The 17,551-nt window shown below is 40.6% G+C and overlaps 1 protein-coding gene across 1 annotated transcript in view; it reads left to right on the top strand.

The window, feature by feature from the left end:
- ALK (ALK receptor tyrosine kinase) overlaps positions 1 to 17,551 on the top strand; it is a 731,313-nt gene extending 713,762 nt beyond the window's left edge. Inside the window, exons 25-29 of the mRNA XM_063078008.1 lie at positions 2,019 to 2,111; positions 4,694 to 4,795; positions 13,606 to 13,740; positions 14,453 to 14,543; positions 16,850 to 17,551. Of these exons, the coding sequence (XP_062934078.1) occupies positions 2,019 to 2,111; positions 4,694 to 4,795; positions 13,606 to 13,740; positions 14,453 to 14,543; positions 16,850 to 17,551 (1,123 nt within the window). The remainder of the gene's footprint in view (positions 1 to 2,018; positions 2,112 to 4,693; positions 4,796 to 13,605; positions 13,741 to 14,452; positions 14,544 to 16,849) is intronic.

Raw genomic sequence — 17,551 nt, 5'->3', positions numbered from 1 at the left:
TACTGCCATTTGCAACAACATGGATGGACCTCGAGAGAATTATATTAAGTGAAACAAGTCAGGCACAGAAAGAGAAATACCACATGTTCTCACTTATTGGAGGGAGCTAAAAATTAATATATAAATTCACACACACACATACACACACACACACAAACCGGGGGGGGGGGGGAAGAAGATATAACAACCACAATTATTTGAAGTTGATACAACAAGCAAACAGAAAGGACATTGTCGGGGGGGAGGGGGGGACGGAGAAGGGAGGGAGGTTTTGGTGATGGGGAGCATTAATCAGCTACAATGTATATCGACAAAATAAAATTTAAAAAAAAAAAAAAAAAAAAAAAAAAAAAAAAAAAAAAAAAAGAAAGGAAACATCTGACAAAAATTGTCCATCGTGATAATGCTTTTCTTCTGGGGTAATTCGGTAATTTGGATTAGACAGCATCTTTTACATCTGCTAATGAGCTGAGAGGTCTATGGTACATTCCCACAACAGAACTGCCTCCAGTTCTCTCTCTTCCTCCAGCTTGTATCTGTCCTTACAACTTCCATACATGTACACTTCTGAATTCAGAGTGGAACTTCCTCACCAGATCCACATGCTCCCATTTTTTCTCATTAGACCTGTTTTCTTTGGACGTGATTTATTGCCATTTCGAGAATCATGTGTCATTTACCAATTCTTGGTGTGTTCTTTGATATTACATTTTCTTTCTTGCCGTTAAACTCAAGATCACTTTTTCAAACAACTATCCCATATTCATCAGTGTAAAGACCTTTCTGGAGCCATAAATATTGTTCCTGGTCTACTTTGCTCTATTTCTCTTGAGAATTAATGGCTACATATCCAACTATTATTCTTCTTTTTGATGTCACACATGGTTTGCTTTTCTGGTTTTACTGAGGCATTTTATGCACCACTGCCCCTCAAAATGTACCTTAAACTTTCTGGATCAGGTTGGTGGCATTAACAACACCCATCTCCCACCCTAGCCCCTTGTTTTGGTATCCTCAGCCATGATCCCCAGTCCAGGTCCTATTCTTTTAATACTATCTTAACAGCCAGTTGTTTATTCTCCAAGTACTTTCTCAACCAAGGATCAGAGCCTTCTTGAAACCAGTGGAAAATATGAAAATACCACCTGCGCCCCCTAAGTACTGCTTGTTTTTTCTGCACAGGACTTCTATATTATTAGAGACCCATACCAAACTTCTGGCTGTGTCCTTCATTCCCAAATGCATGTCAAGAATGAGTAAGCAGCCAAAGAGGAGAAGCTGATGAGTTTTGGAAAGTTTCTGATCATGCCTCAGAGGCATGCTACAGGAAAATAGGCCATCTGGAGTGTAACAACAAAAACAACTGTATAACTTGAAAAAGGTGATTCTTCAGCCATGTAGATTAGCAAAGGCTTTAGATAAAATCATGGCTGTAAAAACCGTAATGGGTTTAAAAAAAAAAAAAAAACTAGAAATATTTGAGATTATCTCAACCTACTTGAATTTGGTATCATGGAAGTCATGCTGTCTCAGAACACTCCTTCAAACAATTGGCAGAAACCAACCAATGGTCTGTACAAAACAATACCCTAAGGCCAAATAGCCTTCCTTATGTCCCTATATTATCTGCTTTTAGCTTAATTTTTTTAACAAAATCAGGATAATAATAATCACCTGTATCTTACAAGGTTGTTGCGAGAATTAGATATGATGCACTTACAATAATGCTTAGCACATAGCAAAAGGCTGATCAATTCTAGTTTATATTATAGTTATTTTCATTATCATTGTTCCATTAAACATTTTCAATCATTTCCCCTAATCCTTTTCCACTTCCCTGTTAGTTCTGAGGCCTAGAATTGGTACCGCTGTTTCTCACACAGAAAAGTCATATTACAAAGGAAATGTCGGGTAGGGGAGGGAACCATTTGAACTTCACATCAAAGGTGAAAATCCTTACATTTATCTCCTCAGGGATAAAATTAGAAAACGCATTTTCTCTTTTTTTTTCTTCCCAGGGACATTGCTGCCAGGAACTGCCTCTTGACCTGTCCAGGCCCTGGAAGAGTGGCCAAGATTGGAGACTTTGGAATGGCCCGAGACATCTACAGGTGAGCAGAGATGCCATCTTCCATCCAGGCCTGTCTCCTCAACCTCATCTCTGCAGGTAGAGGGGACATGGCCACTCTATCTTCTATCATCTCCTCGTACCTTGGCGACTTTCTGCCTGAATTTTCATGAAGTTCCTTTTCAGGATATGGGAAAACTTAATTAGTGCATACACCTGAAGGTCTACTTCTAGGATCACACTGCCTGCCATAATCGACTCCAAGTTCTTAACTAAGTTGTCTTTCTGCTTCCAACTCTCATCCTGCCATGTTCTGAGACACAGAATAACTTGGATATTTGAGATAAAGAACACTTAAGAGGAAACTTTAACTTATCCAACCCTTCTCGTCAACACTCAGGAATTCTGAATGGCCATGGTTTCTGTCACACCAGGCAGAGCACCCAAGAACTGACAGATCTGGTGATATCCTGCGGTACCCAGCCCGGAAGACTCAGAGCACAGCTCCAGACCCACAGGCGCTCGGCGCAACTTTGGGTCTTTCTGCCTGTCATATTCTCCAGGCTACATAAATAATAATAAATCAAATTTTTTTAATTTTAAAAAATAATACTTCTAATGCATTTTGTCACTCCTGTATTCCCAACTCCCAGTTTCTTCTTTTCTAATTATTTGCAACAGCTACTTGCTGCAGGCACTGAGAAAGTCACTAATCAGGCCTTCCCTTGGCTGGGACACAGCGTGGGTGGCAGGGTAGTGCCTTCGCTCTGGGAATGGCCAGGTTGTCCAGACCTCCTGAAGGCCTCTGCCAGAACCGGTAACCATCTCCAGAGGGGAGACTGCAGGTGCCGTCATGTCACCACAGGGCAGCGGCACATGGAAGGCTGCATGTGTGAGTGTCTTTCCAGTGCCATCTGCCACCATGTGCCCCTTCAAAGAGACAAAGGCCACAGCCTGACAGAGAGCCCCTGCACCTGCTCTGCTGCCCTCAGCTGTGACAGCCCCTGCTCTCGGCCTCAGCACCCCAACTCAGCCATAGCCCCACAGCAGCCGCACACCTTGCCCAGCTTCGTGTCAGGAGCAGTCTTTCAGCACAGCCCCATGGCCACTCAGCTGCCTCAGTGGCCCCAGTGGAGCTTTCCCAGGACCGCACCCCTGCATCGAGCAGAACTAGTGGGTCCATCCATCCACACCGTGAGCTCCACACACATCTCCTTATTGTGCGTGGTGTTCTGTGCAGCACTCATGCATGTCTGCTTCCTCCACTAAACTGGATCCTCAGAGAGACAGCACATGACGTGTTAACGTGCTCAGCACATGGCTGAGTACCTGGTACAGACTGAATACTCAGTAATTGTTCACTGAAGCAAGCAATCAATGTAGGCAGCTGGTGGGAAGCTGCCTCCCATAACACACCCAGACAGGAGAACACCAGGCTAAACGTGGGATTGGTTACAACCATGGATGAGTTCATTTATTGTTGCTTTGCCTCCCACAGATTTGTCACCCCTTTTCCCCTGGGTGACGGAGCCACCAAAGATTACTCAAAGCTCATCTCTTTTGAGCAGTGAGAAGCCCCAGAAAGGGGTTAATATCCCAAGACCCCCAAGCATAAGGCATCCTTCCATTTGGGAAATTAACCCTGAGTTGGGGTTCTCTTCCTACATTTATTTTCCAGACCAGGAAGTCACAGGAAGAGAACATAGGTGGGATTACAGTTTAACAATATAGGCTGGTAACTTTCAGTGAAACAAGCCAGATGACATTCTGGTAGACAATTAAATGATCTTACAGCAATTTCTCAGTATCTTTACATAATAATCAGTAACTAGTCTGTCCTTGAGCCAGCAACCTTGCTTGCTGTGCCACAAATCTTTATCTTACACCAGAGACTTTATAGCCTGAGGAAAATTTCCAGTCCTCCACAAGGTCAATATTTGAAATTGCAAGGCTTTGGAAAACCAGGCCCTGTGAAGTACATATGCTTTACAGTATATTCCACAATTTATTAGTTTTTAATCAGTGAGTTGCATTGATGACATTACTGATAGAAACTAATAGATTAATTCATCTACCTTTGAAGCCAACTCCACACCTCACCCAGTGTTCTCCTGTCTGCATGTGTTATGGGAGGTGGCTTCCAGCCAGCTGTCTAGATTATTTGGTGGGTGCCAATACTGAACTAAATGTGTGAGTGCCATGGAGGATTCGAAATGAATAAGACACAACTCCTGCACTCAGTTCTCCCAGTTTGGATCTTGCATTACTGCAGATCATCAGAAGTACACTGGACTTAAAAGGTTGGAGTAATGTTATTCATTGTGAGTTATAATAAAAAAAACCCAACAGGGAAATCTAAACATCTGCTAGCAGGTATCTTAGTCATTGCTTAGATCTTTTCTTTCATGCCTCTAGTGGGCTGTTTTGTCTCCTATTAAATGACACCAAAGTTCTTACCTAAATGATCTGTGTTCCTCTGCTCTCCTCCTGAACCACCAGAGCCCTCATTCATTTCAGTCCTTTCATGGGTAGACTATATTGTTGCTGCTTTCTCAGGCTGCCTGACAGAACTGCGTCTCACTGCTGTTGCAAATCCATGTTTGCTTTTCCTCTTCTTCCCCACAGGGCAAGCTACTACAGAAAAGGAGGGTGTGCGATGCTGCCGGTTAAGTGGATGCCCCCGGAGGCCTTCATGGAGGGAATATTCACTTCTAAAACCGACACTTGGTGAGTCTCTCTGCCACACTCCTCCAGGTACCACCGTGGCCATAGGGTGGTGCTCTTGGGCCAAATGATTCTACACTCTCAGTAGGGAAACCCTGTGTTCGTGGGGAAGGAGAAGAGAAGCATCGATAAGCACACAATAGTGGTTCTCAAATATTGGCATATATCAGAATCATTACAAAGCCTTGTTAAAACACGGTTTATTAGACCCCACCCTGAGAATTCATGACTCAGAAGGTCTGGGGTTGGGCTGAGAATGTGCATTTCTAACAAGTTCCCAAGTGATGCTGACATTGCTGGCTGGGGGACTACACATTGAGAGCCACATGTAATTTTAAATGAAAGATTGAACCCAAGCGCCCTCATAAAGTATGCACACATGCACGCACACACGCGCACACACACCTGTAAAGGGAATCTTTTTAATTGCATTAAACACCACAAGGACAAAGATGATGATGACAACATTTTGGAGATTGGGACATTGACAAGCGTACCTTATTGAGGAGACTAAAAGTTGGTATCTAAACCAACAGTCCAGGTCCAAGAGCAGGCTGGTTCTCTCTGCCTGACAGCCCCAGAAAGGCTCAGAAATTGAAAGTAGAGGTGCAGAAAACAGAAAAATTTGTTAAAGATCTATTTTAAAAATAACTAAATCCTCTAGCCCATTCCGTCACCCCCTGAAGCTTGCTTACTGTGCCTGCTCTATCACCAGCACAAGACTAGGGTTCCCTCTGAGAGTCAACTCTCTGGTCTTGGGACACAGTCCTCACTAAGGGTGGGGGAATATTTTTTAAAAGTCTACCTAGTTAAGGATGCATGGCTCCCTTTGTCCCCTCAGCACCAAGAACACTGGCAGGCAGGCAGGAGATTGGAGAATTCCTCTTTGGAGAAACTGGCCAGTGAAGAGAATACTGCAGATACTGATGAGTGGCATCACCCAGGGAAGTAGGCTGAATAATGGCCACCCAGAGGAATCGGGTCCTAGTCCCAGGAGCCTGTAATTGGTACCTTATAAGAAAAAAGGGTCTTTGCAGATGTAACTAAATTGAAGATCTTAAGGTGAGGTAATTATCCTGAGCTATTTGGGTGGGTCCTAAATGCCATCATAAGTGTCCTTATAAGAGAGAGGCAGAGGGAGATCATACACTCACAGATAAGGAGGAGGCAGTGTGACTGCAAAGGCAGAGATTGGAGTGACACGACCACAAAGGAAGGAATCCAGCAGCCGCCAGGAGCTGAAGGAATCAAGGAACAGATTCTCTCCTACATCCTCTGGGGGGAGCCCAGCCCTGCACCTTGATTTCAGCCCAATGATACCACATTCAGATGTCTGGCCTTCAAAACTATGAGAGGATGAACTCACATTGTTTTAAGCCACCAAGGGTGTGGTGATTTGGTACAGCAGTCACAGGAGACTAATACACCTATGAAACAGCCAAGCTGGCTGCCTGCCAGCTGACAAGCCTCACTTACACAGAGCATCCACCAGCTTTTCAATGTCCTAGTAAAATATGAACTGGCAGCCAAGAATCAACAAACACTTGAGTAGAGATTCTAAACCAAAGGAAACAAACATATAAAAAGGAACTTGGATCAAGAAAAATGTAGAAAGCTTAGGAGAAGTTTTTTAAAACTGTAATATCCTCAGAAAGATAAAAATTATTGCAACCATAAATGAAGGTTATCTAGAAAAATACTTTTAGCAGGAAAATGCTTTTGGAAATACAAATATGATGGCAGCAGCCCTCTGGGAGATGGAGCGTAACTCCCCTGAAGCATGCATGGGCTGTATATAGCAACTTCCTTCCAAAGAGTACAAGGGTAGGAAAGAGGAGACAAGAGGAACTTTACAGTAGAGAAACCTGACAAGCACAAGCACTGCCTCAGCCAGGTGATTGAGGTCCACATGCACAGTCACAAGTCATGTTGATAGCATGTACCCTTGATATGATGTGATAAAAATAGCACTTTCTCTCCATGGTCTTCCTCCCCAGACCCCATAACCATAGCCTAATCATGAGAAAAACAGACAAATCCCAATTGAGGAATATTCTACAAAATCTCTGACCAATACTCTTTAAACCTGCCAAGATCATCAAAAACAAGGAAAGTCTGAGAAGATGTCACAGTTAAGAGGGGCCTAAGAAAACATGACAACTAAATGTAATGTGATATCCTAATGGGATTCTGGAATAGAAAATGGAAATTCAATTAAAAACTAAAGAAATCTGAATGAAGTATGGATTTTACTTAATAAAACCTTAATATTGGTTCATTAATATTAACAAGTGTAGCATACTAACATAATGCTTAAAATACTACTAGGAACTGAATATATGGGAACTTTGTATTCTCAATTTCTTCACAATTTGAACTGTTCTAAAAAATTGTTTTTTTTAAATATTATGACAGAAATGTAAAAGTAATAGAAAGGTTGGAATATAGAGTTAATAAATCTTCTAGAAAATAAGACAATTACAAAAACATGGAATATATAGGAAAGAAAAAATAAAATTAACAGGATTAGACCAATAGATTCAATTAGCTGACAAAATAGGAGTCCCAGGAAGAAAGAACTGGGAAAATGAAGAGAATAAAGATATCAAAGTAATTCAAGATTTCCCAGAGCAGGCATAAATTTCCAGAATGAAAGCATCCACCAAGGGCCAAGCACCCTGGAGAAAAAGAGCCACACAAGAGCACTTCATCATGAAATTTCAAGAATCGAATATCTTAGCAATACAGGAAACGCCCAGAGACGATGGGCAATGTCCTCCAAATTCTGAAAGCCCTGGGCTGAGATAATGTCATAGGATGGTGCAGCCACAGTGCCCCTTTCCATATTGCAGAAGTGAGCAAGAGCCTTTGTTGTTTTTAACAACCTGAGTGAGTCTTAAAGTGTGGTTCGTGGATTGGCAGCATCAGCATCACCTGAGAACTTGTTAGAAATGCAAATTCTCAGCCCCACCTCAGGCCTAATGAAACAGAAACTGTAGGGGCAGCTCCATCAGTCTGCATTTTAACAAGCATAGGGTTCTGATACGCACCAAAGTTAGAGCACAAGGAACCTAAGGTATCCAGAGAGAGACTGATTCAAGTAATTAAGCAATTGTTCTGAACACGTACGCGCATAGCCCACCACCCACCCACCAATTGTACTTTTAAGCGTCTACATTAGAGAAACGTTGACACAATAGATTTGGGCAAGGATGTTCATTTACAACATTGTTTATAATAGAGAAAAAGCAGAAACAACCTAACTATCCCTCAAGCAGAAGTTGGAAAAACACAAGTACACTGTGGTTTACTTATATCATGGATAACTACTCAGCAGTATAAAAGAACACACTAAACCTCTGTGTATCAACATGGATAAATCTCAAAAACAATGTTTAGTGGGGGGAAAAGCAAGTTACAAAAAGGAGTAGGCTATCGTTTATGTGTAATTTTACAATATCAAAAACAAATCTATAAAATAGATTCTTCATTGTTTATGGTTTCACACATTAATAAAAAGTGTGAAAACATACAAGGAAAAGATACATTCTAACTTCAGTGATGGGGAGGGAGGGAGAGGAAGGGATGGAGGCAGGGCTTACCTGTATTTATTTTATTTCTTCAAAAAGAAAGGGAAATCACAAATAAGGCAAAATATTAATATCTGGATACATAGATATCTATAAGATCACTTTTTCTTTTTAAAGTTTAGATCATTTCATAATTAAAACGCTTAAACAAATACATAACAGAACTTCAGATGCTGGTAAGTGCTGTGAGCAAGGAGAGGGGACAGTGTGGGGTGGGGGGCAGCGGAGGGCGGCTGTTCTGGCAAAGATGGAGAAGGCAGGCCCCTAACGTTTCAATACCTGAAAGACAGAAAGAGCAGACGGTAGAAAGATCTGCAAGAAAGAAAGGCTTTCCAGGCAGAGGGAAAGTCAAGTGTGAAGAGCCAGAGGCGGGAGCAAGCCCAGCTTACCTGAGGATTGCTGAGGGGCGAGCACAGGGCGAGTGGGGCTGAGATGGAAGCTGCAGGCAGGGGCAGAGCGTGGGGGGCCTTAGCGCTCAGGTGAGGGGATGTGGATTTCCTTCTAGGCACAAGGCCATGCCAGCGAAGGGCTGTAAGCCTGAGTGTGACATGATCTTTGTTTTTAAAAACTCACTCTGGCTGCCACTGAAAAGAGATTAAAGTGGGGCAAGTGAGGATAGAAACCAGTTAGGAAAATCCTGCACATTTCTTGGCGAGAGATGAGAGGGGTTTGGCTTAGTGGTGGCAGTGGAGCAAGCAAACAGTGGTCAGGTTCAAGATGGATCTCGAAACTGGAGTTAACAGGACTGCTGGATGTCGGATGGGGGGCGTGTGCAGGGGGTGGCTGCAATCAAAGACGATTCCTCGGTTTTTGGACTGAGCACGCATTTGAGCAGTGATGCCGTTGTTGGGAAAGAATGAGGGAGGAGATGGTTTGGGAGAGGGAAGAGTTCTGTTTGAACATGCTATGCTTGAGTGGCCTATTAGAGTGGGTCAGTGAAGATTCCTGATACAGGAATCAAATAGAAGGCTCACAGAACTGCAAAAGACAGAGGAATCAGCTGGCTGGACATTTAAATTGTTGTTATTTCAATTACTGCATTATTACATTAATTTTCAGCTCCTGGTTTTCCTAAGAGCATGTCCTGCCCTCTACCACACCTGGGGACAATCTTCTACCTTCAAATTATGAGAAAAGGAAAATAAAACAGCTCTTAAAGCAAAGCACAATTGATACAGCACAGTTCGTGATTTTAAAACCTTTTCATCAGATTATGTTCTCTTCATTGATTCAAATATTTAAAATAGCTTAATCAGCAATAGCTCATGCTATCTCTATAATTTTAAGCAGAGCAAGCTTATTACAAACAGCGTAGGATTTTTATAAATATTTGTTTTTATTTGAATTTGAATTTGAATGCTTCGGTGCAAAGCTTCAGGCGTTGTTGCTTCTATTTAGGACAGGTTTACAGGTGGTGGGAGAACCATCCGGCATACAAATATAGATTTACCTTATCTGTAGGGTTTCTAGATAAAATACAAAATGGCCAGTTAAACTGAATTTCAGATGCACAGTGAATAGTTTTTTTAGTATAAGTATAGCCTATACAATATTTGGGACACACTTATACTAAAAAAAAGTATTTGTTTTTTATCTGGACTTCAAATTTAACTGGGTGTCCTGCATTGTTATTTGCAAGTATGACAACACTGCTTACCTGAAATTATCAAAGGTCTATGACCACCACTACTTCTTGCTCCCTTGAACTCTAAATCAAGAAAGTAAACACCTATTTGCAGTCTATATACTAGTTCTCTTAAAGGATACTATGATCTAAATCTATTTAACTATCTAGGCAGAAAACATACAGCTGTAATTCTTTAGACTTTCCTGCCAGTTTCTGGCTTATTTGATTTTGCCTGTTTTGTTTTGCCCTGGAGGGCAGAAAGACCACCAGAGAGGAGCAATGTGTGTGAAAGGCAATTTTCAGGTAGCAGAGTCAAGGGGTCTGGTAATGTATCCCAGTCTGCCTTGGGTTAGCTGTATAATGACCTCTGCTTCAACCTTCTCACCTGAAAAATATGGACAATATCTTTGCCCAATTCTCCTCACAGAGTCTCTGAAATTTCACCAAGATAATGACAATAAAAGCATTTTGCATCCCTTAGAATATGAAGTAGCTACAGTTCTCTACAATTTTTGTGGTAATATTTATTATCATCAGAAAACTACAACCAGATACATAAAAATAGGTTTTCATTGTCAAAAAGGTAATCATTAAATTAAGGGTTTAAAGTAAAATTTTAATAAAAATATCATGGGAGAGATTATTTTGGAACATGATAAAAAATCATCTTGAACTTCATTTAAAACAGATGAGAAACTGAATACATTTTTTTAAAAGAGAGAAATAAAGAAAATGCCCCACCAGATATTAAAACAAATACACAAAAAGTAAAACAGAATACAGTCCAGAAACAGAGCTCTTTTCAATCATAAGTCAATAAGTAAGGGGGACCATGTTTTATGAATAGTGTCTGAAGAGTAGTTCTTTGGAAAAACAAATTAATTTAGATCCTTACCTCACACTATACAACAAATTAAATTCCAACTGGATTTTAGAAGAGAGAACACCAAAAACAATTAGAAGAAAATAGCAAATATTTTTTAATCTTTGGTGAAGGGAAGATTGCATAACTGTAAAATAAATGGAGGAAATAAAACTTTTTTAAAAATAGATTTGACTACCTAAAAATAAAAATCTTTGGTATGCTAAAAGCAGAACTAGAAAGCAACTAATAAGAGTATTTGAAACTTTGACAAAAGGTTAACATCTCTGCTATATAAAGTGTCTACAAATCAAAAAGAAATTGATAGATATCAAAACAATGTGCCCCAGTGGATGACAATGGGCAAAAGGTATGAGCAGACAAGTCATAGGAGGAAAACTGAAATGAATTAACACTTGGAAAAACATTGTCATGTTAATTATCAAGTCAATAAACATAGTTTAGAATATTTCATCATTTTGTCCCTTAAAATCAATCAGCGAAAGTTCCCATTATGAATAAGAATACTCAATGCTGGTGACAGGGTCTGCTGCACTCTCGCACAATGCTGATAGATGAGCAGAGTGACATATTTGAAAATCTAATTGACAACCTGTACCAAGTATTTTTTATTTTATTTTTTTTAGTTTAGATTTAAAGAATGGTGGGAAAATTGTGCATGTAATACTTCTGCATGTATTGGAAGTTTGGTATGTTTTGAAAAGAGTAATTTAACTCTTGGGCACCAGGAAATGGGTTTTCTCAAAGTCCATTACCAGTAATGGACAGGCCTGGTAATACTGGCACAAACCATTAATCATACACCTTATTAATGATGAAGTGAATAACTTTGTTTTTTGTTTGTTTCTTTGTTTGTTTGTTTTAATTTTATTTTATTTTATTTTGTCAATATACAATGTGGTTGATTATTGTGGCCCATTACCGAAACCTCCCTCCCAACGTCCTTTCTGTTTGCTTGTTGTATCAACTTCAAGGAACTGTAATTGTTGTGTCTTCTTCCCTTCCCTCTGCCCCCAGGTTGTTTGTGTATTTATTTATTTATTTTTAGCTCCCACAAATAAGTGAGAACATGTGGTATTTCTCTTTCTGTACCTGACTCATTTCACTTAGTATAATTCTCTCTAGGTCCATCCATGTTGTTGCAAATGGCAGTATTTCACTCTTTCTTATAGCAGAGTAGCATTCCATTGTGTAGATATACCACATTTTCCGTATCCACTCATCTGATGATGGACATTTGGGCTGGTTCCAACTCTTAGCTATTGTAAATAGTGCTGCAATAAACATTGGGGAACAGGTATACCTTCAACTTGATGATTTCCATTCCTCTGGGTATATTCCCAGCAGTGGGATAGCTGGGTCATATGGTAGATCTATCTGCAGTTGTTTGAGGAACCTCCATACCATTTTCCATAGAGGCTGCACCATTTTGCAGTCCCACCAACAATGTATGAGAGTTCCTTTTTCTGCGCAACCTCGCCAGCATTTATCATTCACAGTCTTTTGCATTTTAGCCATCCTAACTGGGGTGAGATGGTATCTCAGTGTGGTTCTGATTTGCATTTCCCGGATGCTGAGTGATGTTGAGCATTTTTTCATGTGTCTGTTGGCCATTCATATATCTTCCTTTGAGAAATGCCTATTTAGCTCGTTTGCCCATTTTTTAATTGGGTTACTTGGTTTTTTGTTGCAAAGTTGTTTCAGTTTCTTGTATATTCTGGATACTAATCCTTTGTCAGATGTATATTTTGCAAATATTTTCTCCCACTCTGTTGGTTGTCTTTTAACTCTGTTAATTGTTTCTTCTGCTGTGCAGAAGCATTTTAGTTTGATATAATCCCATTTGTTTATTTTTCCTTTAGTTGCCTGTGCTTTGAGGTTCGTATTCATGAAGGCTGTGTCCAGTCCTACTTCTTGAAGTGTTTCTCCTATGTTTTCTTTAAGAAGTTTTATTGTTTCAGGATGTATATTCAATTCTTTAATCCATTTTGAGTTGATTTTAGTATATGGTGAGAGGTACAGATGCTGCTAGATGAACAGAGTGACATATTTGAAAATCAAATTGACAACCTGTACCAAGTATTTTTAAATATGCATTTTCTTTTGCTCTAGTTATTCTACTAGAATTATCCTAGATTTAACTAGATTATCCTAATCTAGTAATTTGCCAAATTTATCCTACAGAAATATCCTTTTTAAAAATGCACAAAAAATGTTCATCACAGTGTTTTAAATATTTTGAAAATTGAAAACAATGTGGAAATGATAAGGCAAGTTATGGCACAACTATTCAATGGAATGTTTTACAGCCATTTTGAATGCTGTTTATAAAATGTATTAGCATGGAAATGTTTATGCTATAATGCAATGTGCGAAAAATCAAGGTTCAAAATTGTATATTGACTATAACTGCGATTAAGTAAAAAAAAAAATCTAAACACAGAACCTTGACTGACAAAATGTTAACAGTGGTTATATTTTAATGGAGCATCACATGTGGTACTTTCTCACTCTTTTTATTTTTCTGCACTTTAAGAGTTCTCTATTATGGAAAAAGTTACAATGAAAAAAAGATTAAAATTTCACAATGTCTGTGTGTGTGTGTGTGTGTGTGTGTGTGTGTGTGTGTGTGTGTGTGTGTGTGTGTGTGTGTGTGTGTGTGTGTGTGTGTGTGTGCCCATATCCATATCCATATCTTCTGTCCTGTGCCCAGGTCCTTTGGAGTGCTGCTGTGGGAAATATTTTCTCTTGGATATATGCCATACCCTAGCAAAAGCAACCAGGAAGTTTTGGAGTTCGTCACCAGTGGAGGACGGATGGACCCACCTAAGAACTGCCCTGGGCCTGTGTATGACTCTTTCAGAAACATTTCCACTAGTTATTATGCACAATTTTTCTTTTCAAAAAAATACCTGGAACTACATATGCTTCTTTGTTTTAAGATGAAGGGGAGGATGGCTACCCTTTTAATATGCCCCAAGATAGGAATGCATCTGTGACTTCAATGAGATGGGTTAGTGTTCCAGCCCCTCAAAAGCAATAATGACATCCCAGAAAAGGTATCCGTTGTCTGGCTGGAGGCTATTACTCACCAGGTCTACAATCCTCAAGCACCTCCTAAGCATTTGTGTCCCAGACTTAACGCCTGCTGCCCAGCACCATATGTCTGAGTCTCCCTTAAATATATCCATTCCCTACATTTTCTGCTGTCCTGTCTGGCATTCCTCACCTCCTTGCCACAAGCAAGGCAGATGGGAAATATAATTACAACATCCTGTCCCAGAGTGGCTTTAATTCAGGAATGGAATGAAAGGAGCTATATTTAATGTAAATACTAGGATAGCTACGTTAATGATCTTTGGTATATACCTTTACACCTGGGCAGTATTCCTTGGCCCATCAGCAGGGGGCAGCATATGCCAACAACATGGGACCTAAATGAGTTACCACCCTCAAAGATGTTTGTGGCACCTCTGGTCCCATTTAGAAAAGTGCTGGAAGAAATGTCTTTTTCATCCTTGTGCTGCTCCTGATTTTAATAAATGTGCTTATTCTTTTAGATACAGGATAATGACTCAATGCTGGCAACATCAGCCTGAAGACAGGCCCAACTTTGCCATAATTTTGGAGAGGATTGAATACTGCACCCAGGTATAAACATTCTCCCCTTGGCCAACATTTATTCTATATGGAAAAGTCTTAAAGGTGGCAAATACCAAAATATGAAATAAAAGTTAAACCAGTCAGAGAATGAGAATTATGATCATGAGGATGAATAGTAATTATCTATAAAATGAAAGGATCGGTTTCTCAGTTTGCTCATTTCGTAAAATAAATACTAGTAACTTCCACTTTCTTGACCAGCACATGACACAGTGCCAGACACTCCAGTAATATTAAGGAATCAATTCAATTCACAAGTATTAACCAAGTCCCTACTGGGTACCTAATGTCTTATTAGACAAAATTAGAGCTTCAGAGAAGTATAGAATGCACTCTAATAGCTTATAGCCTGGCTGGAGAAACAATAATGTGTGAAATAATTAACAGCATATAATTGTTAATTATATGTTCTTCTACATATGTCAGAGGGATTAAGGGAAAGAAAAATCCAAATTAACCTGGAGAAATTTAAATACTATGAATAGCATTGTATAGCTTTTATACTACACAAATCGCTCTTCATGTATCTCATTTTATCCTCATCAAGAAACATAAAATATTCCCCCCTTTCTACAGATGAGGAGTGAAGGCTTGGAGAGGTCGCCCAAGTCATGAAGTTTTCTAGCCATCTCGTGGCTCTCTGTACAGAGCTCTCTTGCATTTCCTTCAGCAATGACTCTAAGTTTTCACTTCTCTCCCTCATTCTCAGCAGACAGCTATGCATCCTACCCCGTCAAGTGTGTAGGGGCTATCAAGTGAGAATGCCCTCCGTTTCCTCCCCGTCTCTCATACAGACTTACCTGCCTCTGCAGCCTCTCCCACCTTACTGCCATGCCCCTCCTCCTCTTTGGGCACAGCCCCTCTACCAGCTGCCCCATCAGGGACTTTGTTCTGCCAGGTTATCTCCTCTCTTCCCTGAATCTGCTTTCTTTCCCTCTATTTTGGCTCTCATTCTGCCAGGATATCTGATTCTGAGAATATTTTGGAAGAGTCGCACAATGAACCACTACCTCTCTGAATTTACTCCTCTTCATTGTGACAAGACAGACACGTTTTCCAAAATATAGACGATTTCCCAAAATATAGTCGTTTTCTAGCCTCCCTATTCCATCCTCACAGGCCTTTCAGCTCTGGTAGGTGAAATGGCATTTTCATCTAGAAGGACTTCATTTAACAAGTTATTGGAGGTTCTTTCACAGGCCTTTGTTTAATGGCATTTTAGGTTATTATGTTGTGATAAGAATGGAATACACCCACTTAAATACATATGCCTTCTTCAGAGTACCTTTCTCAAAGTATGTAAGAGCAGGCAGTTTTACATAAGCATATTTTAAATGACTCACTGTGGAAATTAATAATAAACAGAGAGGGAACTAAAGAATAAAAATCAGAATTAGTTATTTTTTAATTCTTAAACTCTTTTACTAATGAATACTAGACTAGTTTTTCTGCTAAACTCAAGTAATGGGGGTCTATACCCAATTTGTGTGAAATATCAATGAATTTCCCCAAATTTGTATTATTCCACAAATTTTCCTTAAACCTCTGGCAACTGTTCATGCTTTTCTATGCTACAATCTATCACTGTAAAAATGATCGAGCACAAGGTTGTTTTTGCCAGTGGTTTGCCTCATAGCACTTCTGCATTTCCTGGGTTCCACAAAGGTCCCATCACATCCAAACTAGTAAAGAACATTATGGTATCTGCACGTGTGGTGATACAACACAGAAAAAGTCATAATCAAGTGTAATCCATCCAAATATGATGGAAACTGGGGGTAGTTAGGAAAAGAACAAAAAAATAAACCTTGTGAGCCAACAGGGGGATGCGTCTTTCCCTTCCTCACCCCTCCCAGCCCCCCACACACTTAAAATCAAACACATAAAAAAAATTTTTCATTCGGAAGGATCTTATTGGGAATGGACTGAAATAACAAAAAAATAATTTATAATATTTTTTTTATCCATTAAACTGTTAAATCTGGCCAAAGATCTCCTCCTCTGCAAAGTCTTTCCTGATCCCACTCCCCTGTCCTGGGCACTGGGTGTGTCCCAGCACCTTCTCCTAGCAGTCTGTACACACTTCCATTATAGAGCTTATCCTCTAAGGTCTTCAAGGGTAAGAATGAGTTTCCATTCATTTCTTATTCCCCAGTGCCTATAAGCTAATAAATTCTAAATGGTGTCCCCGTCTGTGAAATAAGTTTAGATAACATCATCTCTAAGATATCTTCCAGATCCAACAGTTTTTGTCTGTGACTCAGTTTTAACCAGTTCATTTCTCCTACCCATAGGACCCTGATGTAATCAACACTGCCTTACCCATAGAATACGGTCCACTTATGGAAGAGGAAGAGAAAGTGCCCATGAGGCCCAAAGACCCTGAGGGGATTGCTCCTCTCCTGGTCTCTCCCCAGCAGGTAAAGCAGGAGGCAGCGCACAGCCCGGCCGCACCCCCTCCTCTGCCCACCACTTCCTCCGGCAAAGCCCTGAAGAAACCCACAGCTGCAGAGGTCTCTGTCCGAGTCCCCAGAGGACCGGCCGTGGAGGGGGGACATATTAATATGGCATTTTCTCAGTCCAACCCACCATCGGAGCTGCACAAGGTCCAGGGATCCAGAAACAAACCGACCAGCTTGTGGAACCCAACCTATGGCTCATGGTTTACAGAGAAACCCACCAAAAAGAACAATCCTCCAGCCAAGAAGGAGCAACAGGAGAGAGGAGACTTGGGAAGTGAGGGGAGCTGTACTGTCCCACCCAACGTTGCCACCGGGAGACTTGCGGGGGCCTCACTGCTCCTGGAGCCGTCCTCGCTGACGGCCAGCATGAAGGAGGTGCCCCTGTTCAGGCTGCGCCACTTCCCCTGCGGGAACGTCAACTACGGCTACCAGCAGCAGGGCTTACCTTTAGAGGCCATCATTGCCCCTGGAGCTAGTCATTACGAGGACACCATGCTGAAAAATAAGAATAGCATAAACCAGCCGGGACCCTGA

This window comes from Cynocephalus volans, chromosome 14, assembly GCF_027409185.1.
Source record: "Cynocephalus volans isolate mCynVol1 chromosome 14, mCynVol1.pri, whole genome shotgun sequence".
Lineage (NCBI taxonomy): Eukaryota > Metazoa > Chordata > Mammalia > Dermoptera > Cynocephalidae > Cynocephalus > Cynocephalus volans.
This window is presented reverse-complemented; position numbering and strand designations above follow the sequence as displayed.